The sequence below is a fragment of the Oncorhynchus mykiss genome, chromosome 3 (assembly GCF_057628025.1).
Source record: "Oncorhynchus mykiss isolate SJ-2025 chromosome 3, ASM5762802v1, whole genome shotgun sequence".
Taxonomy (NCBI): domain Eukaryota; kingdom Metazoa; phylum Chordata; class Actinopteri; order Salmoniformes; family Salmonidae; genus Oncorhynchus; species Oncorhynchus mykiss.
The window spans coordinates 62,506,411-62,529,869 of record NC_143024.1 but is presented as its reverse complement, the minus strand read 5'-3'; the positions used below and the strand labels follow the sequence as shown (position 1 = coordinate 62,529,869).

General features: G+C 40.5%; 2 protein-coding genes across 20 annotated transcripts in view; both read left to right on the top strand.

Moving 5' to 3' along the window:
• Positions 1-1,672, top strand: part of LOC110520153 (FERM, ARH/RhoGEF and pleckstrin domain protein 1) — a 107,309-nt gene extending 105,637 nt beyond the window's left edge. For all 18 annotated transcript variants that reach the window (XM_036974534.2, XM_090229864.1, XM_090229861.1 and 15 more), the window contains 2 exons: positions 146-297; positions 397-1,672. In XM_036974534.2, coding sequence (XP_036830429.1) covers positions 146-297; positions 397-478 — 234 coding nt within the window. In that variant the 3' untranslated portion in view covers positions 479-1,672. The remainder of the gene's footprint in view (positions 1-145; positions 298-396) is intronic.
• A 480-nt stretch (positions 1,673-2,152) lies between these two features.
• The window catches only part of LOC110520150 (dedicator of cytokinesis protein 9), a 122,912-nt gene continuing 101,605 nt past the window's right edge, over positions 2,153-23,459 (top strand). The window contains exon 1 of one of the 2 annotated variants that reach the window (XM_036974532.2): positions 2,153-2,714. In XM_036974532.2, the coding sequence (XP_036830427.2) occupies positions 2,598-2,714 (117 nt within the window). In that variant the 5' untranslated portion in view covers positions 2,153-2,597. The remainder of the gene's footprint in view (positions 2,715-23,459) is intronic. The other variant, XM_036974525.2, reaches the window with a different exon arrangement.

Below are 23,459 nucleotides of genomic sequence, written 5' to 3'. Positions count from 1 at the left end.
TATTTTTTACTTAAGTACTTTACACCACTGAGTGAAAGTGAGTAGCTCCTTGAAATTCCGATCGCTTTAACTGTTTGTTACTGATTGTAAGTAGCTTCATAACATTCAGAATGCTTAACTGTTTGGTCCTTTCCCCTCTCTCCAGGATGATTATCCTCTGGCCAGTCTCCCCCTGTTGGGCTACTCGGTCACCATCCCCACTGAGTCTGAAAACATCCACAAGGACTATGTCTTCAAACTGCATTTCAAATCCCACGTCTACTACTTCAGATCTGAGAGCGAATACACTTTTGAGAGGTACAGTACACTTCTGTCTATCCTGTATTGTGTACAGTATGTTTGTTTACAGATGTTACTAGGCAGTGTGAAACCCCCTGTCTTTTTCTCTCCATACAGGTGGATGGAGGTCATTCGCAGTGCCACCGTCTCTGCCAGCAGCACCCGCATTCTGAGCCGGAAAGAGCCCCATCCGTACTGATCCAAAGAGCAAGGGCTCTCTCCCTGTCTCCATGCCTCTTCTCCCTACCACAAATCTCCCATAGGGTCTGGCCACATCTAGCCTCTCATCACACTACGACTCCCCAAGCAGCAAGCTGAAGCAGAGCCCCTCTGGCGCCACATTCACTTCACTTCTCTGGACACTCTTGATTTCCTTTTCTACACATATCTGGGACATATGTACATTGAGCAGTGTCCATGCACAATCTTGGTGCTTTTTAATGCTTTAATGGTGACATGTCCGCTGGTTTAGACTGCATCAGAGACTGCATTTTCAGCATTTTTACTCAGCTCTGAACCTCTTTTTGTAGGATGCCATTTTATACTGTTTTCTAACGGGCTGAATCACTTACTGTACTTCTGGTTTCACATTCTGTCATTGGATTGTTTTTATGGTGGGAACATGTTGATACAGAGATTCTGCATTTTAAAACTTTTTTTTTCATAGATGGTTAGAATATCACTGCATCCTCAAGATTTTTGTCTCCTTGTTTACTTTATGGGGGAAAATAATAATGAAAAAAATGATAATAAAAAAGTGCCAAACAGTTTAACCATTTTCCTACACTTTTAATGCAATTTTACTACATTGGTGGTGAGGAGACTTGAAATGTGTTGTAAGAAAAAAAGAAAAAAAAAGTCACATTAAATTCCATTTTTCTTTTAATAAGATGTCTCTGGACAGTGAGAGACCTTGTGATAAGTAAGATATCAGAATATTTTGTTGTATCATCGACTTAACTCTAGAACTACTTATAAAGCTATCAGGGTAGTTACCATCACCACTAACGCCATTATTCAAGTGAAGTGAATATTCCTGTTATGCTTTGTTGTGAGGATACTTCAGAGGGTGTTCTGAAGACTATTATATTCCACCCTCAATTGTGTGAGAAATGTGAGATGTTCATAATCTGTGTATTATGAAGGAAACTGTAATGGAAAGCTTTAAAGAATATGTGTGAAACAAAATCTAAACTTTCAGTTCCAAGCACCATTGCCCTTGTTGGACTAGGCTGCCTCCCATATGTAAAGAGACCTTTACAAGTCTAAATTAAATGGATATATGCATATGACAGAGAGGGAAAACTTTGGTTTTCCTTATTGAGGGAATGCTGTGTTTTCCCAGACACCAGAGAGCGCTTTGGAAATGAAAGCAATAAAAACCTAATTTGAACATTTGTATTGTGGGTTCTTTTGCTAGTCCATAATAGCTAACAGAGGTGTAATTGCCCATTTAATGTTTTTAACCACTTTCACCTCAGTACACTACAAGAGAATTGACATTTTGTTTCTTGTATTCCCATAGATGGCATCATTGCTCAATAACATAAGACCTGTGCCATTGTGCTGGTCACGTACTGGCCCGAAATTATTGCATAATTTTAATCTGATGAAAGAATTCTACGTAGTCCTCCTAAAAACAAACTTGGTCATTCTCATTAGGTTTTCACCGTCCAATTTAGAATGTTGTGTGAAGTAATTCACTGTATTTAATTTATGCACGTTTTAATAGTTATTCAACATTCACTGAACAATTATTTCCACTATGGTGACAGACATGGCATTGTATCTTCTCTACTTTCCACGTTACATGTCGATAAAAACAGCCCCCCCCCCCCCATGAATATTACTGTAACAATGATTACAGTACGTTCATAGCCTGCTCATACAGAAACTGAACTGGGCAGGCCTTTGTAAATCACTGGAGGAGGGAGGAGTGGAGAAGCGTGGTAGAACGACGCACGCAGATTACGCTTTCTGGCTGGCGTCGCATGTACACCGAGCATAGCGAGACCGACGACGGACAGCCGTAATGAGACGGTGAACGCGCGGAAGAATGGTTTATTATGACAACAACAACTCAGCGGGGGGGTGCAACAGCTGCGGGATAATACAATACAACTTTCACTAGTAATTGTTGCAAATTATGAGATCAAAAAGGCAGAGTGAACCAGCACAACATGACCCAGTTTTAAACTCAAGGTGCGCTCTTGTGCTGACGGAGAAACGGAAAAAGCCGGCTGATGATTCCGTTCTTACTCTTCTTCTTTGACGTTTTATAAATTCCTAAAGAAATTGATGAAAGGCAGGACTCGACAATGTCAGTTCCAGTACATCCGGAGACCAGGAAATTTACAAGGGGACTAAGTAAACCTGGCACTGCGGCTGAACTAAGGCAAAGTGTCTCTGAGGTTGTCAGGACGTCCGTGCTTGTTGTAAGTACACTAGACAATTTCCATCCCCTTCTAAGCTCTCTATGCTACACGCCTGTTTGCTATTGTGCCTTGTGTGTTACATTCTAGCCCGTAGAGATGTGCGCCCATTGTCACCCACCCTCGAGGTCAGCAGGTGCAGCACTAAGATAATTATACTCAATGTGGCCCAATAAGACCTGTATCATATTTTGTACATGTAGGCCTACTTGAAAGCATTACATTATGCATTCCATGTTGGTCGTTTACCTATTATTTGACTTGGTTTACCTGTTAATTGTTTAGGCCTACATTACTTATTGGTGCACACAGTGTTAAGCCAACTTCAGCTGCCTCCCTCATTTCATTGAGTTGTATTCCATTCTAGTCTATTTTTTGTTGTTGCTCTCTGACCCTCCAGCAAGGCCAATCATCCCTCTATCATTGATTAAACATGTAAATTAGATGCACACATCATCAATGGTAGGCCTATACATGGATTATCATGGATATGAATAATCCTGTACGTTCTTTTTAATTTTTGTATGCTGCAATATGTCACTTTTTGGCCGACCCTACAAAATTAACATAGAAATGTGAGTTATGGATCTGTCATTCTCACTGAAAGCACATCTAAGAAGTGGTAGATCTGTTCTTTCTATGCTTCCCGTTCTTTTACTTTAGGGTCTGTACACCAGCTTCAAACAGAGAACACAATATTTTGGGTTATGTAAAATATATTTCACAGCTGTTTAGACGGTACAATGATTCTCTACACTACGCTTGTTTATTTTGTCATATAAACAGAATTTTAGCAAACATGGAAATGTCTATTTCTGCATAGTGCACGTTTTAACTAGCCCTACATTTTTATAACCTGTTGTGAAAAACGGAACGTGTTAAAGGTGCCATCTATACTGAGATCCATGGAGCACTTGGAAGGCCAATCTTGTAGAGACTACATTAGGCCGGTCTGTCTAATGGGATGCACTACATGTCGGTATTAGCACACTGTACACAATAGGCCACCATATTGTCCCCTTCAGGTCAACATATTTGCATGATACAAGGAAAAAGGTGATTTTTAGTACATAACCAAAACCCCTTCATGTGTATGTGTAAGGATTTTTTTTTTTAATTGCTTTTAGATATTACAATTTATATAGTGACCAAATAGATGTTAGGAATCTCTGACCCATTATAGGGTATTTAGTATCAGTGAGGTAGTCTATGTCCATAGAAAGGCTCAGAGGCACCACATTACAAAGAGAAGTGTTTGGAATCAATTTCATGGTCGGTGTCCCAGACAGTATCGGGTGCCATTTGTCTAATGTTGAATTTGACCATCCAGCTTGGAACATTTGGGCAACGGGGACCTGTGATATCACAATATTAATTTTTGCAAAGGCTCTGGAGAGAAAGGGATTGACCCTTTTGTGTGTACTGTGTTTGTTGTGGTGTTTGGAGTAATTGTTCCAACTTTCCTAGAAGAAGTTGCTAGGTAACTGAAACGGACACCGTCCAGGCTCTCTGTCAGGGAAATGGAATCCTGACTCAAGATCCCAGACCCACAACCACACCTTCATATTATTTATTTATTTATTCATTCATTCATTTTCTCTCATGGACCCAAGCCAGATGATTCTGGAGGAGACTAGGGGTATGCAAAATAATGTGTTTTTATAAGGAAGTCATTGTGAATAAGAACAACTCCCAAGTTCACTGACCAACATAAGGTGAATGGTAGGAAGAATAAAGTGTGAAGTATAGCTCTGTTCTGGTGGAGCCCCTCAGTGGAGTGGGACAGGAATGTGATTCTACACAAGACCATCATCCACACACACAGCTTGTAATGAATTCCTCCATGAAACATGTAAATACCCTCCGAGAGGAAGAAGGATCTCTTTCAGCGAGATAAAGAGGAGATTGTGATGGACCCCCCCCCCCCATCGTGGACGATTGTGTTTCAGTCTGCATTGAAACACAAATGTATTGTCTGAAAGATTGTAATCCAAATACCCACTAAGAAGTCATAATGAACTGAATAGATCCTCTTTGGTCAGTAGATATTGTATGGCTCAAACTGATCATGGATAGGATCAAATGCAATAGTTAGATTTCAGAGGCAAATACTGTTCCACTGATTAGCCAGTTCATGTAATGTTTCTGAGAGGACACACTGGGCAGAGCCCCTTTGTTTATTGTTGGAATAAAGGGACGTGCCAGTGGACAGGGCTCATAGCTGAGATGTCCCTCTATTTCTCCATGCACGCTCAGAGCAGAGCCAGATCTCTCTTTGTGAAAACCATTGCAACCATAATGGCCATCATCAGTTTTTAATTTGTTGTGGTGGTGGCAGTAACTCCAAAGTCTGCCTTTGAAACAAATAGGACTCAGCATTCTCTCTCTCTCTCTCCCGTATTACATTAGAACAGAAATGCATTGGATACATTAGAGAAGATTCCTCTGAATTTAAAGGCTCTGTATTCCAGCTCTGCTGTCCTTGTTTGGAAAAGTGTGGAAACGAATCCATCGATGGCAGCTGGATATGATCTGTTCATGCACAAGTGCTATAAAACAGCTGGGGGCAGTTATGTAATTGCAATCAATAGTCCATGTTGGATTTCAGCTAATGGTGATAAACTTAGATCCACACTGGCCCTGCTGTTGGTTGGAGCCTAGACGATTGTAAATCAGGAGGGATGTCATCACACACAGCCTCCAGGCCTGTCACATGGTCCAGGGGCCTGTGTGAAAGACCAATTTAAGACACTTGTATAATGTCTGTGTAGCCAAGGCCCTTGGAGCCTCGCGTGGGCCACTTTATTTGTCTCAGAGGGAGATGGAGAAATCAGATGTCCCATAAACTGTTTGGCAGGAGGCGCAGCAGAGTATTTCATGTCTCAATCAAACAAAAGATGGATTTCCATTAGTTATTTAAATAATAATGATAAAATATGGCATTAGTAAAATATCTCTAGTGAGATCTACAGTATCTATCTTCATCATATTTGCTCTTTAAACTAGTCTTGGATGAGCTGTTGCCAAAGCCACATTCCTGCTTTATTGGTGAGTGAAGCTACTGGCATACCGTAAATACCATAGTATACAGACAAACAAAATAAGGATAGCTTTTCAAACTATACAGGAGCTTCTCATCTAAACCATATCGCACGTTGTTTTGCATACTTGTTTAATGCGATGATTCACAAATGTGTGGATATTTTAAAAGCCTTTCATTTTCAATGTGCCTAAAAGAGCAAAAATGCTGTCTACTGGTATTAAGGAAATTCTGGTAATTATTTTGAGGATATGTGGTGTAGATGTCTTCAAGAGATTTGAATCTAGATCCATCTCTTTACCCTACACAAGTACATCGTCTGCAGAAAGTATTCATACCGGAATTCAAAATGGATTTAATTTTTTTTTAAATAATCTCAACCATCTACACACGATACCCCAGGATGACAAAGTGAATACATAAGTTATTTTCCTGCTGAAAGGTGAATTTGTTTTCCAGTGTCTGTTGGAAAGCAGACTGAACCCGGTTTTCCTCTAGGATTTTGCCTGTGTTTATAGTTGTATTCCATTAATTTTTATCCTGAAAAATGTCCCTAGTCTTTGCCGATGACAAGCATACCCATAACATGATGCAACCACCACCATGCTTGAAAATATGAAGAGTGGTACTGTTGGATTTGCCCCAAACATAACGTTTTGTATTCATGTCATAAAGTTAATTTCTTTGACACATTTTTTGCAGTATTTCTTAAGGGCCTTTTTCCAAACATTCTGTACAGACTTCCTTCTTTTCACTCTGTCATTTAGGGATTAGTATTGTGGAGTAACTATATTTTTGATCCATCCTCAGTTTTCTCCTATCACAACCATTCTACACTGGAACTGTTTTAAAATCACAATTGTCCTCATGATGAAATCCCTGAGCAGTTTCCTTCCTCTCCAGCAACTGAGTTTTCAAGGATTTTTGTATCTTTGTAGTGACTGGGTGAATTGATACACCATCCATAGCCTAATTAATAACTTCACCCTGCTCAAAGGGGTATTTGTCTGCTTTGCTATTTCTTTTACCCATCTACCAATAGGTGCCCTTCTTTTTGAGACATTGAAAAACTTCCCTGGTCTTTGTGGTTGAATCTGTGCTTGAAATTCACTACTCGATTGAGGGACCTTACAGATCATTGTATGTGTGGGGTACAGAGATTCTACAATCACGTTAACCTCAATTATTGAACATGGAATGAGTCCATGCAACTTCTTATGCGATTTGTTAAGCACATTTTTACTCCTGAACTTATTTGGGCTCGTCATAACAAAGGGGTTGAATACTTATTTACTCAAGATTTGTAATTTTTTATTCTACAAACTAAATTCCACTGACATTTTGGGTTACTTTGTGTAGATCAGTGACACAAAATCTAAATGTAATCAATTTTAAATTCAGTCTGTAACACAACAACATGTGGAAAAAGTTAAGGGGCGTGAATACTTTCTGAAGGCCCTGTATCTCTTCTGGGCCTAGTTTGTGTCGTCAAAGTAGTGTAGAGTAAAAAGGCCCTAACCTACTGAGCATCAACAAACTGTCGTCAAGCACATCCACTCACTACCCATGTAATTGTCCATTTCCCTCCTCCACTTGTATTCTTTTGTTATCGTCCATTATGCTTTTTCTTCAGGCATCATTTCTAGTAACAGTCACAATTGTTTTTGTGAGTCATGCCATTATTATTCCATGATATGAATCCTCACAGCGGTGTACTGACAGACCGCTCAGTAAGGGTTCATGTGTCCTCAGCTATTGGACTTTAATTTCATAAGTAGCTCCAGCTGTCTTCATTGAGGATAAAGGATGAGACATAATGGCCATTCTACAGTAAGGTCAACAGGACAGACCCTGAGCTGTTCTGCTTTATGTGTCTCAGGATTTATTACTAAACTTCCATTAGCCTGAAAAAAATAACTTCAGGATTATCTAGTATCTATTGTACCTGCTGAAATTGTCTCTGGCTGTCTGTTCCCTTGTCCAGATAGAAGAAATAACATGTGCAACATCGCAGGGATACCTCAGGTGGTCGTGTTAAGAATAGGCCATGCCACAGAGAGGGAACACTGGGCCGTGTCCAAATACCCTTACTTGCGTCCTAAATATTAGGTTGTTTTGAGTATGCGAGAAAAAATAACATTTAATAGTAAGCGACATTTTGAAAATCAAGTATACTTTAAATGCCCGGATGTCATACTCATTTTGGTTTTGACGGAAGCTGATCAATTAGATATGGGGATGCTTTACCAAGATCAACGAATAGTGGGAAACAACGCAATCGTGCATGACGCATTTTCAGTAGGCGAGAATAGAATAATTTATGTGATTTTGGAAACTCAACTCTGATTTAAATGCCAGGTTGATATTACTCATTTCACCTCTTCATGTAGTAGCATTTAATGCAAGTTTTTCCACAAGGCACTGGAAGAGGTGTGCTGCGAGTAATAGGCCCTAGTTCTCTTCAAGTAGCCAAACAACAAAACTAGGCTACTTAATTGGGAAGATGCAGAATAGCGATGCTTCTGCGGTGGTGTTCAAATGTAGGATAAGAAGTTTTTGTCTTAGGCGACATCTTTGAACATTTATTTGGGACTTATTTTTTTGTATTTCTGTTTTCTCATTAAAGTGTTTCTGGTTTACTTGGCCTTTTCTCTGAGCTTTTAAACTAAATACTAAACCATGTTTTGGTTTCTGAATGAGTCTGCGCCGGGAACTCGAGTTCTGCATGCATCATTTTAATTAGGCTGTTTGATTTCAACATATAGATTGTTTCAGTTTTGTAGGCTAGGCTTCCTAATTTAATTAATGGATCAAGCCTTGGCAGTCATTCTGATCTCGTTCCCAATGATCAGTGCTTTAGTTTATTATGCTGCTGTCCAGCGCTTTTGAATTTGCAAAGCACCTGACTGTCCACATTTTTATGTGAAATAGCCTAGTACATAATTCAAAACACTTAGATTTTATTTACAGTGCATTTGGAAAGTGTTCAGACCACTTTTTCCACATTTTGTTACATTACAGCCTTATTCTAAAATGTTTTAAATAGTTTTTACCCCTCATCAATCTACACTCAATACCCCATAATGACATTGCAAAAACAGGAAATATCACATTTACATAAGTATTCAGACCCTTTACCTAGAGTCTTCTGGGGTATGACACTACAAGCCTGACACACCTGTATTTGGGGAGTTTCTCCCATTCTCTGCAGATCCTCTCAAGCTCTGTCAGGTTGGATGGGGATCATCGCTGTAGGTTTTCATCAAGGATCTCTCTACTTTGCTCCGTTCATCTTTCCCTCAATCCTGACTAGTCTCCCAGTCCCTGCCACTGAAACACATCCCCCACCATGCTTCACCATAGGGATGGTGCCAGGTTTCCTCCAGACGTGACGCTTGGCATTCAGGCCAAAGAGTTCAATCTTGGTTTCATCAGACCAGAGAATCTTGTTTCTCATGGTCTGAGAGTCCTTTAGGTGCTGTCACGTGCTTTTGACTGAGGAGTGACTTCCGTCTGGCCACTCTACCATAAAGGCCTTATTGGTGGAGTGCTGCAGAGATGGTTGTCCTTCTGGAAGTTTCTCCCATCTCCACAGAGGAACTCAGAGTGACCATCAGGTACTTTGTCACCTTCCTGACCAAGGCCCTTCTCCCGCGATTGCTCAGTTTGGCTGGACGGCCAGTTCTAGGAAGTGTCTTAGTGGTTTCAAACTTCTTAATTTAAGAATGATGGAGGCCGCTGTGTTCTTGGGGACCTTCAATGCTGCATAAATAGTTTGGTACCCTTCCCCAGATCTGTTCCTCGACACAATCCTGTTCCAGAACTCTACGGACAATTCCTTCAACCTGATGGCTTGGTTTTTGCTCTGACGAGCATTTCCAACCGTGTGACCTTTATATAGACAGGTGTATCTAATCATGTCCAATCAATTGAATTGACCACAGGTGGACTCCAATCAATCATTAGGGGATATTGTGTGTAGATTGAAGAGGAACATTTTTAATTTCATCCATTTTAGAATGAGGCTGTAATGTAACAATGCGGAAAAAGTCAAGGGGTCTGAGTACTCTCCGAATGCACTGTACATAACATTCATGGCAAAACATTCCTAATATTGAGTTGTTCCCCCCCACAAGGTGTTGAATGCGTTCCACAGGGATGCTAGTCCATGTTGTATCCGAAGCTTCCCACAATTGTGTTAAGTTGGCTGGGTGGTCTTTGGGTGGTGGATCATCCTTCATACACACAGGAAACTTTTTGAAAGTGTAAACCTGTACCCGGTTCAAGGACACTTCAGTCTTCAGTCCTTTTTAAATAGGATCGATGGGCTATATGGGCTAGGGTATAGGCCAACTGTGATAGTCTGTCTGTAACCAGCCTAAATAGGCCTATAACTCCATTACTATTCTGTTTAGAGAAATGAGCTATTATCAGGCTGGTTAATGTGATTCATGTCTGTTGAATTTGGAAAAATCCACCTGCACTCGACCCTTTTTTTGGCCCTTTACAGTCATGAATCCAGTGTTGAGCTTCTGCCCTGTGAGTCTTGTGTATAAAATGATTTGGTTTCCTATCAGTAAGAGAGGGTGATGTGTGGGCTGTGACATTCTGTATGCCACCAGGCCAGTCAGGAGATTAGTGGGTTATCACTGTTGTCGAGTGGCGCCCTAAGCAGCTTGCCCGCACGCACTCTCTCCGATCTCTATCTGGTTTCTCTCTGGTCTTTTTCTTTCTCTCTCTCTTTCATGCTCTCTCTCATTCAGCAGGGCATGTCAAGGAAGCCACACCATCCCACAGGGGGTCAAGCTGAATAAAATGCTTGGGGCTACCTGGGCCTGCATTCACCACTCTCTTTTTATACTCGAGTCATATTACCCGAGCACAGAGCAAGCTGTAGGACTATTCGATAATACATTTTAAAGTGGGATGTTTTGTAATTGCAGGGACTGTACTTTAATTAAACGTATAAAACTGTACTTTAGTTAAACATATAAAACATGGGGAACATTTTGGGGAAATGTGAATGCGTTTCTGTAATCGCAACTGTAGAGCGTGAACACCTGTCCAGGGGGTGAGAGGGTGAAACAGATCAGCTGTCAGCCTGCCTGGGTCAATAATACATGAGAAAGAGAAATTGGCGTGCTCAGCTCAAATGTGTGTAGTAACAAAGTATTTGGGTGCCGGGTTCAAAGGGCATTATTGAAGAAAGGAAAAGCCGGCACTCACTGAAATATTCTTGACATTGGAATGTATTTATTTTTTTAGCAGCAGGTCAGAACAGCGTTTACCAAAACACGTCCGTTTGTTCTGACCTGCTGCTTAAAAACCAAATACATTACTACTTAAATAGTATTTCAGTGAGTGCAGGTTCTTCCTTTTGTTCAATAATACATGAGCCCATGTGACCATCAAGAGGCCGACTCTCTCCTCTGTGGTTTGGCCAAGGCAAAATGTAGAGCCACTGATCTAGCACACTGAACAAGCCCTCTGCGCCTCCCCCAACACAACAGTCTGGCTTGTAGACAGCATTTGAACTTCTCTGATATCCTTAATAGATACACTACTATCCGCAGCAATTGGCTCTGGCCTGCTGTATTCATTAGAGATAGTATTGTCCATCATTCCAACTCCATGTAATGACTGTGACACTGGGAGAGAATCCTCTGTTTGGGAATTGGACTGAGTTGAAGAGGCCTTTGTATGCTCAATTACAGATTGTCTGCTAGAGTCGTGCATTCTATTTCAGTGGCATCTATCGGTTATCTAAATAGGACGAGACAACAGAGAACTCAAATAGGAGGTCAGCTGCTTTTCATGCCCTAGCCTAGTATACAACTGGAATGCTTTTTCCTGTCAAATGTTTTTCCACGTTTAAATGTCAGAAAGGGGTTGCTTTTAATGTTAAGAAGCTTTTTAACTAGACTGGAAACATTTTAAAGCCCATATGACACAGCTATGACCAATGATACGAGGGAAATTCCATGGTAACGGAGTTAAAGTTTTTTCACTTTAAAATGTATGCAAAACAAAAACTATTGATTTCAAAGTTTTAACAAACCATACAAATCTATTAGGACTATGTTTAACACTTTTCACAGACATTAAATTATGAATTTAGTGGAAGAACTGTGCAGATGTGAACTTTGGTAACAGAATGACATGTTTTTAATTGCTTAATAATTCCTTAACAAAATGTAATATCAGTAAAATCACTAACTGATTGGTAGGTCTACCATTTACTTGTTACATCTATATCCTCTCTCCTCATGAGGGAGAGAAATTAGAAAATATTTTTTGGAGGGGGTAATGGAATTACAAGGCAATATTTCTTAAACGTACAGACTGTAAACAATTTCTCCAAAACTAAATATAAGTGTTGATATTAGTTGGCAGGGGTCTTTACATCAACATTAGTGTGTTTTGATGCATTTTTAATACTTTTTAAGACGTTTTCTAAGACCCCTTTTCCATCTGTTTATCCACAAATCAAAACCTTTAGTTATGCTGCATTTTTAAGATGGAAAATGGTTGAAAAATGTATCTATGCCATCATCTATGCCAAAAACATACTCTTTAGCTTTCATTTGACACCCAATTTTGATATGCTCCTATGAACTTCAGATGTTGGTTCTCATGGGTCCTTTTCGACTAATAACTTGAAACCTGATGTGTGAGTTGTGACGTGGGAGCGTCAAGAAAAGTAAAGAATTAAACACACCCACAGGGCCGGCCATAAACAACGTCTGCTTGGCACAGGGCAGGGTTCTTGGCAGTTGTGGTTTTAATCCAAACCAGATCCACCACTTGAGGTCCTCATGGTCAGAGGAGAGATGCTAGAGGTCCCCCGGTGGAGCACTTGAGGCAGAGGATAATTAACACCATCATGCCCAAGTGAAAGGGGGATCGTTTTAAGCCAGGGTCTGTCAAGTCTTGGTTTTTCCATTTGTCTGAATGCAGTAGGGTCGTTTCACCAATTCAGTGCCTTTTTGAGATGTTACTTTGATTGCACCTAATTTTAACATTCTGTCATAAAGAGCACATGTTCAAGTTAATAAAAAACATGTTTTTCCATCTCAAGAAGTTACATTTAAAAAAAAATACTGTAGTAAGTGTGTATTAAAGGAACATTTTTGGACTATATCAACAATGGACTAATGAAACATACCAAAATAGTTTTTGTGTGGCATTTTCCTTTTAATTAAAACCTCTGAAGGATCGGACCCTTTCTTTCAATTTTTGCCTAAAATGACATTCCCAAATCCAACTGCCTGTAGCACATAACACATTAGAAACAGCAGGGGTTCAAACTTAAAAATAGATTTTATCAAACAAAACTATGCTACATTTTACCTCTGGGACCCTCAGGGTGACAAATCAGAGCAAGATTACTGAATATAAGTACATTATTTACCTTCAGAGATTGCCGTGGTAAGTTTTTTTGATGTTGTGCACTCTCATCAAACAATAGTTATTTTTCACTGTAATAGCTACTGTAAATTGGACAGTGCAGTTAGATTAACAATAATAAGCTTTCTGCCCATATAAGACATGTCTATGTCCTGGGATATGTTCTTGTTACTTACAACGTCATGCTAATCACATTAGCGCACATTATCTCAACAGTCCCTGTGGAGGGAAAACGATCCCATAGAGGTGAATAAAGTAGCAGGGTTGACCTTAACACATTTGGCAATTTCATCTTGTTATGCTCAACCCACTCAGTTTTCCACCACAAAACACCAGTAAACGACCAAAAAGAGAACAGCTCACCTGCTTTTACACCATGATTTGACTATGGCATGTTCAATGTTTCTTTAAAAATATATATTAACCATATTAAATCGAGAGTTCAGTTCACATAACAGGGTTGACCTTAAAATGACTGACAGGTATTTTTTTTATTTTTATGAATCACTAATCTTCAGAAATTACTTTGTCAGAGCAGCAAAATAACTAGGGCTTTACAATGCCGGTGAGAACTTGGAGACATGTTGTGGTTAAGTGGATTAAAGTCAGACGGTGCATGGAGGAACATGTCACAATAAAACAATTTGGCACTTTAGCAAGTCTTTATTCATATAAAACGATCTGATTTATTGAATTATCCATGTGGTCTATAATAAAGGGCACATCATCGAATATATTACAGGCTTTTAAAATTCAATATTGATGTACAATTTCAATTTAGAGTGACTGCCCCCCAAAAAAATGGCCTACAGAAGCATTGATATGAGGCAAGCATTTTACTCTAGTGTCAAAAATTGACTAGAAAATGTAAATAGGATCATTTTGATAATAGTCAGTCTCGTCCAAAACAGATTTGCGAGATGATAGGAAAAACTGGTGTCATGGAATGAAGGGTACCGTAACAGTTTTCCTTAATCCTGCCCACGGCTGGCAGCACCCAAGTAATTATTCATTCGGAGCACAGCTGCATGCGACCCGATCATAATGCCAATGGTCAATTTGGTTTGACATTTGATTTTCCCATGGGGCTAGTTAGGGAGACCATCTGTGAATTACACAATGTACACGGGACAATATTTTAAAAGGTCAACGGCTCCAAATTTCAATCACCTAATCTCAAATCAACTATAAATTGTAGAAATTCATATGCAAATATTGAAAGCATTTAATGAGACAACTAAAAGATGTGCAACATGAAAATGATTGTCCCATTTACATTGTGTAATTTATTGACAGTCCCTGACAGGGTTTCCGTTAGCTGGTATTAGCCAGCTTCTGGCCAAAAAATAAATAAACAAATAGAAATGCTGATTTTTATATAGAATTGGCATTGGCCAATTTGTCCGGGAGAAGAAGGAAAAAAAAAATTTCCCATCTCGAAATAATACTTTTTTAGCCTATTCATTAATGTAAATACCAGTTGATGTAAATACATTTGAACAGTCATGCTTATCAGTCTATAGGTTAGTTTGCATAATTGAGTGGAATTAAATTGGTGCGCATGTATGTATCTTATCACACACACACACACAGCATACAGAGCTTTTGAGCGGAAAATCTGTCAGACAGCGCCAGCGCTGTTGCTACAGGACGGCATCTCAAACAGCAAAGGCAACGGAAGGCAGGCTTCATCAGCGCGTCTAACACCACTTTGCAATGAGCTGGAGGCAGTATGCATTTTAAAAACACATACTTAATCATTGCAAACCTGAACGTTTTACTGCATATTATGAGGCATGTGTTACCTTGCTTCAAAGTAGCCAAGCCAAAATCAGACAATCTATATAGACGTTATTATTTTATATCAACTTTCTTTCACAGTTCATTAGCCAAAGACACTATCCTAGTCATGCATGCTCTTCAACCGATCACTACCTGCACCTGCCCGCCTGTCCAACATCACTACTCTGGACGGCTCTGACTTAGAATACGTGGACAACTACAAATACTTAGGTGTCTGGTTAGACTGTAAACTCTCCTTCCAGACACATCAAACATCTCCAATCCAAAGTTAAATCTAGAATTGGCTTCCTATTTCGCAACAAAGCATCCTTCACTCATGCTGCCAAACATACCCTTGTAAAACTGACCATCCTACCAATCCTCGACTTTGGCGATGTTATTTACAAAATAGCCTCCAATACCCTACTCAACAAATTGGATGCAGTCTATCACAGTGCAATCCGTTTTGTCACCAAAGCCCCATATACTACCCACCATTGCGACCTGTACGCTCTTGTTGGCTGGCCCTCGCTTCATACTCGTCGCCAAACCCACTGGCTCCATGTCATCTACAAGACCCTGCTAGGTAAAGTCCCCCCTTATCTCAGCTCGCTGGTCACCATAGCATCTCCCACCTGTAGCACACGCTCCAGCAGGTATATCTCTCTAGTCACCCCCAAAACCAATTCTTTCTTTGGCCGCCTCTCCTTCCAGTTCTCTGCTGCCAATGACTGGAACGAACTACAAAAATCTCTGAAACTGGAAACACTTATCTCCCTCACTAGCTTTAAGCACCAGCTGTCAGAGCAGCTCACAGATTACTGCACCTGTACATAGCCCACCTATAATTTAGCCCAAACAACTACCTCTTTCCCTACTGTATTTAATTTATTTATTTATTTTGCTCCTTTGCACCCCATTATTTTTATTTCTACTTTACACATTCTTCCATTGCAAATCTACCATTCCAGTGTTTTACTTGCTATATTGTATTTACTTTGCCACCATGGCCTTTTTTTGCCTTTACCTCCCTTATTTGCTCACATCGTATATAGACTTGTTTATACTGTATTATTGACTGTATGTTTGTTTTACTCCATGTGTAACTCTGTGTTGTTGTATGTGTCGAACTGCTTTGCTTTATCTTGGCCAGGTCGCAATTGTAAATTAGAACTTGTTCTCAACTTGCCTACCTGGTTAAATAAAGGTGAGAAAAAAAAATGCTAGTTGTTGCATATTACATCTCCCCTCTTTCTAAATGTAGAACTGATATTTTCATTTGTCACATGAAACCGCTTGCTTTTGACAAGTGTTTTCCCGCTAATTGCATTATGGAACAAACATTTGCGTGTGTAGCCTACCTACTGCCTTGTGCGCATTGCTGTGCCTATAATGTGAAGAAATAATAGTTTTGTCAACGTTTTTAAGCCAAACGTTCAGATCTGTTGCCATCAGACTCATTGCTATATAAAATAAAAATGTGTAACCTAGACCTACTGGCTGTATGAATTTGGGATGTATCGTTCAACAACTGTCCCAGAGTCTGTTTGGAATAGGCCATTTCTTTCTCGACAAGCTGACCAATAGAATAGGTCAACTTTTCTACTATAGGGGATAGTAGATTGACATAGGCTAGTGATTTTGCTGTTCGTTAATCGTTTTGGAAGTAAATGTGGGCATCGGAATTCAGTAAGAAGAACCTCACATCGTTGCATCCTCGACTTGCATGTTCTGTTAAGAAAAAATTACCATAATCTAAATGTGATTTCTGTTATTCTGAGCACCGTGCCTAATCCGGTTACGCACCCAATGATTATGGGTCCCTTACATTTCTTAAATGTCTGGTAAATTCAAATGTCTGGCACCACATTTTCCTAACGGAAAGCCTGGTTCTTTACTATCCCCAGAAATAGGCTATACAAAGTCAAACCAATTTTGCCACAGTCGCACACCAGCAAGCTGAAGCTAATTTTCTAAATGATTTGGCTAACTCTTCCCAACTGCAAACACACATGAGACACCCACATCAAAGCACACCCTGAAACCAACTCATGGCATGGCCACTAGCATTTCTTAATTAACCAAATCTAAAATGAGGCCAATCAGGACATTAAGTTGCCCTTTAAAATATCAGCAAAAGGCACTTATTTCCTGTAACTACCCAGTAGCAATGTGGCCAACTCAAGTTATTTCAAGGACAAACAGAGATCGCTTTGCTTACAAAACGTTTATTTGGAAAAGTGATTAACCATGGTTGATTCTTGCACTGACACATAGCCGTAAATATATTTGCGACCGCTAACCAGAAGACATTCTTTGCACCCCCAGTAAGTGCACTGTGCCAGCGGACAATCACACTTTTCCAGAGGTGTGGTCATTTCATACTTGTGGCTTATTTAACCATTTCCTGTACCGTCTATTCTATGTTTCCCAACTCTTCTCTCCAATAGGTTATTGTATTCTCAGATGTGCGATTTATTGGCCCTTTTGGCACAATAGCCCATTGATTTCTCTGTGGCTAAGCCTGGGATTCCATTTGTGTGCACTGATTTTAAAAGGCTCTTATGTAATTGTGCTTGGTGAGATAGAAATAACTCTCCATTTGGACCAGAGGCGAGAGAACGGAGCAACTCTTTCCATTTTCCAGCTCTGAGTGAAAACACTCTAAACTTTGTACCCCATTGAATACGCCACTGACCTGCACTGCCCCAAAATTGATAGACCCTGCCCAAACAGGAAGTGCCCATGACTTCCTGTCTCCCATCTTGTGAGAGTAGAGAGGCCTGAGAGTTCCTAGATAGAGGTGGTTTCCTGTGGTTGTAGCTGGACTGGGAGAGCAGACCGGCAGGCAGTGCTGGGAAACCTGCCCACTGTGACCGTTCTCCCTAATAGAGCCTGACTGTTTTGGAACACAAGGGAGGTTACCATAACAAAGTGCCTGAGTTCTAAAGAGCCTGGCTAGATGGTGTTTTCCTGTTAACAAGTGCAGGGCAACTGCTCTGGGACCTGTTTCGCCCTACCACCCATGACAACACATCGACTGCTTCCACACAACTGCTTCTCCTTCAAATGTTGAAAGTATTCTCATGATAATATTTGAACTCAAATGTTGGTTTGTTACCAAAACACTGATTGTGTGTGTGTATAAAGAGTGAGGCAAGCGTTGGTCTAGTCGAGGCTTGTTGCTGAAGTGAGTTTAGTTTCTTTGGAATGCTCTCTCTGCTGCTCTGACAGTTTGTTTGATTCTGGTGCTCTCTCATCCATCCAGATGGGGTGTTATTTGGGTGTACTGAGCTTTTGGGTGGTCGTGGGGTCAGCCATGCCTCCTGCAAGGTTTTTAAAGGCTGGTTTAAAGACCACCTCCCTACACGATAAAACGTCCCTCTCATTTACTCAAGCACTTCCTAAGACCTGCTAAAGTGTATGAATGGTGTGCAATATGTTACATTCTATAGATTATCTTGCTACCATACCATTATGTAATTCAATCGGTGGGATATCTGTTCACTCCAGCCTGTATCCTTTAGTTGAAGGATGCTATTTCGGTTGATCAGCACCCACACATACAGTTGAAGTTGGAAGTTTTACATACACCTTTGCCAAATACATTTAAACTCAGTTTTTTCACAATTCCTGACATTTAATCCTAGTAAAAATGTTCCCTGTCTTAGGTCAGTTAGGATCACCACTTTATTTTAAGAATGTGAAATGTCAGACTAATATATTATAGAGAATGATTTATTTCAGCTTTCATTTCTTTCATCACATTCCCAGTGGGTCAGAAATGTACATTCACTCAATTAGTATTTGGTAGCATTGCCTTTAAATTGTTTAACTTGGGTCAAATGTTTTGGGTAGCCTTCCACAAGCTTCACACAATCAGTTGGGTGAATTTTGGCCCATTCCTCCTGACAGAGCTGTTGTAACTGAGTCAGGTTTGTAGGCCTCCTTACGCGCACCTGCTTTTTCAGTTCTGCCCACAAATTTTCTATGGGATTGAGGTCAGGGCTTTGTGATGGCAACTCCAATACCTTGACTTTGTTGTCCTTAAGCCATTTTGCCACAACACAGCTTGTGGTCATTGTCCATTTGGAAGACCCATTTGCGACCAAGCTTTAACTTTCTGACTGATGTCTTGAGATGTTGCTTCAGTATGTCCACATTATTTTCTTCCCTGATGATACCATCTATTTTGTGAAGTGCAACGGTCCCTCCGGCAGCAAAGCACCCCCTCAACATGATGCTGCCACCCCCGTGCTTCACGGTTGGGATGGTGATCTCTGGCTTGCAAGCCTCCCCCTTTTTCCTCCAAACATAACAATGGTCATTATGGCCGAACAGGACATTTCTCAAAAAAGTACGATCTTTGTCCCCATGTGCAGTTGCAAACCGTAGTCTGGCTTTTTTATGGCGGTTTTGGAGTAGTGGCTTCTTCCTTGCTGAGTGGCCTTTCAGGTTATGTCGATATAGGACTCGTTTTACTGTGGATATAGATACTTTTGTACCTGTTTCCTCCAGCATCTTCACAAGGTCCTTTGCTGTTCTGGGATTGATTTGTACTTTTCGCACCAAAGTACATTCATCTCTAGGAGACAGAACACGTCTCCTTCCTGAGCGGTATGATGGCTGCGTGGTCCCATGGTGTTTATACTTGCGTACTATTGTTTGTACAGATGAACGTGGTACCTTCAGGCGTTTGCAAATTGCTCCCCAGGATTAACCAGACTTCTGGCGGTCTACAATTTTTTTTCTGAGGTCTTGGTTGATTTTGCCATGATGTCAAGCAAAGAGGCACTGAGTTTGAAGGTAGGCCTTGAAATACAGCCACAGGTACACCTCCAATTGACTCAAATTATGTCAATAAGCCTATCAGAAGCATCTAAAGCCATGACATCATTTTCTGGAATTTTCCAAGCTGTTTAAAGGCACAGTCAACTTAGTGTATGTAAACTTCTGACCCACTGGAATTGATACAGTGAAATAATCTGTAAACAATTGTTGGAAAAATTACTTGTGTCATGCACAAAGTAGATGTCCTAACCAACTTGCCAAACTATAGTTTGTTAATAAGACATTTGTTGAGTGGTTGAAAAACAGGTTTGAATGACTCCAACCTAAGTGTATGTAAACTTCCGACTTCAACTGTAGGTGTGGCGGTGAGGGACTGACTAACTGATTGAGTCATATCCTCCTGACCTCTTTTTCCTCCTCTGATAATGTTGCAAAGCCAGTTTGCATTCCAGTGTAAACTGATAGAACTGTAGTAATCTTCATGTGTTATCCAATAAGGTATTCCTGTCCTGTTGTGTGACTGAAGTGGAGACGTAGTGACAGGCAGGCGGGAGCCAGGAGGCATATGGAACAGTACCGTGTCATGTCATCCCCTCAGCCCCTGGAGGGAAGCCCCATAAACCACCTATTCACCAGACGCCGGGAAGTATCTTCCCACAGACGCTTTAGTTTTTGAAGAGATATTCAACCTAATCTCACATACCTCTGTCTTTAGGGTGTGCCCGTCATATGTTTAGAAAGCTCCCAGTAATGCCTGAGACTCTTGCTCATTTCTAAAGAAAGGATATGAGTATGTCTCCATTAGCCCTAAGCAGCTTGGAGGTAGTAGCCATATTAATGCGGTCATTAAGGGGAAAGACGGCAGGCCCTCACATGTCCCTCCCAGCCCTTCTATAGGAAGTGAATCAGAGGAAGTCTATGGCTGTGCTTGGACACACACACACACACGCACACACAGGGCTGATCCATTGGCTTGTGAGTGCATGGCCATGTTCCAATAACCAGCAGATGAAGTTGGTCCAGCATAAAACCTTTATGGGTACGATCAGCGCTGTGCCTCTCCTCCTCCTAGTTTGTAGATTAAACTCAGGGGATTATGTCCTCAAGCATTACGTCCAACTGTGCAGGACCTAGCAGAGTGTTGACCGGTCCGTGTTTACTGCATAGAGGTAAAGTGTGGGAAGTACTGTGTAATCTAGACGGAGCTCACTGATGGAGAAAACATTTCATTTAAAAGGTTGTTTATTTTGTTTCGTGAGGTGTGTTTTATTATTTTAGGCCCCTTGATTTGTCTATAAAAGTATTGCTTCTCTCCCTTTACCCCCCTCTACTAACTACCTTAATGTTGTAATTGTGGGAATCGACCGGTGCCTCTGAAGGGTGAAATTGAAGCCAAGCTTTCTCTCATCTGTTTTCTTTACTCCTCTACTTGGCCTTCTCTCCATTTTTGAACCATTTCCAGTTTTGCTCCCCTTTTATTCCTACAACATGGGTAATGAAGAGCCACATCCTCTTCCATCAGATCCTATAGCACCTAATTCTTTCTTAAAGTATAATCCAGCTCAGATGAAGTATTACTGTATTAAGTATTACTGGTCAAGCTCCACACCAAGGTTGAAGTCCCTGGTGATTCTAGGGGTATGTGTCCCAGAGCCAAACTATTGACTGACCAGAGTGGACTGCTACTATACTGTAGGTTCATCTGCTTTGAAGAGACTGTGCAGCCACACAGACCACCTTGACTTCGGTTAACTGTGATCATTGACCTTTCACCCAGACTCGCTCCATGTGGTCATCTACTGTAGAGAGAGGGGGATTAGAGTTCACTTTGAAATAATCAATAAATCCCTTTTATAGTTGATGTTCAATTTGATAACACATTTAAAACCTAATGTGTTTTTTTTTATTCAAAGATTAAAGAGCGTCTACTATTGACTCATATAGGGAAAAGTGTTCTGGTTCAGTATATTTGACTTCTGATGTTGGAGGAATGCTGAGGTGTGTTTGGAGATCTACTTAAAATTCCAGGTCTCTGTCTACAGTAAGATGAAAGTGAAAGTTTATCAAACTTTATTGTTCTTCTGGAATTTTCCCCCTTAGTCTGTTTGTGTGTTTCAGTGCCAGTTGTCTGTATCTTATCTGGATCTGCTACTGCAGTCATTGTATTTAGTTCGTTCCATTGGATCTATGCTTTGTTATCAACAGGCAAGTTTAGATTTGTTTTTGTATTCAAATCATAAAACCTTAAATAGAGATTAAGGCCATTTCTCTGATCACTGGCCATTTTAGCATGTACATCTTGGTGCGGTAAAAAAAAGTTAAAAAGTGGGATGCATGTCAGCAAAGCCATTAAACAATACATTAGTTGCACTAAACGGCCTACATAAAGCTGTCCCAACAGCAGAGTCCCAACAGCAGTCCCACATCTTACCACTGCTACACCAAGCTATCATCGGAGCCTTGATTGGCAGTGAAACAGTTGATTCAGCCTCATTTACTGCCTTTAAAAAAAAAACATAGCTGATATGGCTGACTTGCTTTAACAAATGTGGTTTCTACTGACAATTGAGATGCGCAAACTATGGCATAAGGGGACGAGAAGCGGATAAGAGGTAATCCATAATTTCGATTAAGACATTAATGAGCAAGCTAGGATGGATGTTGTCAATATAGCTATTTGTTTAGCACTTTTGAAATGTACAGTGACAGAAATCAGAACATGGGCCTTTCTTACAGTGTTCCCCCTGTACAACAAGTCAGAACTGTAGGATAAATAAAGGGGCCATATAAGCAGAAAATGAAAGCTCTTACAATATTCAATGATTACATTTCTCTAAAACAGGTTATAGGCTACATGTGCACCACCAAGTCAGAACAGTAGGTGAAATTAAGAGGCGAAAATATACCACATTATTAGGGTGAGACACATGGGCTACTAACATCTTACTACACAACATACACTTAGTATTACTTTCTTAGCTACATTGTACATATCTCACTGGCATATTTCATAATTTATACAGCAGCATACAATACATTTTTGGACTCACCTTGTTGTGCTCACTTGAACAGGAAGGTGGCGCGGCGGTCCTTCGTGGGCAGATTTTGTGATTGAAGTCTGGTATTCTCTGGATTTATGGTGCTTTCAAAACAACTGGGAAAAAGGTCATGATGACGTCATTGATTTTCGGGTCGTAGCACTAGAAAGATGCCGGATTTACAATTCTGAGTTAGATGACCTTTCAAAACGTATTTTCCCAGTCGCAGCTCGTTTATTCCCGAACGCACTGAAGTCAAGTTTTCGGCAGTTCCGAGTTTATTTGGTTTGAGCACGGCACAAATCATGCTTCATTGACAGCATGGCCAATGTTGAATATTTATCGTGTCAAACTTGAAGGGAACCTTAATTGCAGATTTGGGACCACACAGCCACTCCACTGAGTAGCAGGCTAGTGATTGCTTTGCAATGCTTGCAGTTAGCCACTGTCACTGATTCCTTCCAAACCACTCATTGTCGAATTTGCGATTTCCAACTTGTTGTGTAATGTTTGCCCAATTGCCGATGAGCACCGATACGTTTTATCTATGATTTCTCTTCATTATTTCTCTTCATTATTTCGACAAGGATTAAAAAGGATTTTCCAGCAGATGTCGACAACAGCTAGCTAAGATGTTGACATGATCAGTTCAATCAAAGCTACTGTACATATAACCTGATTTGACATCAT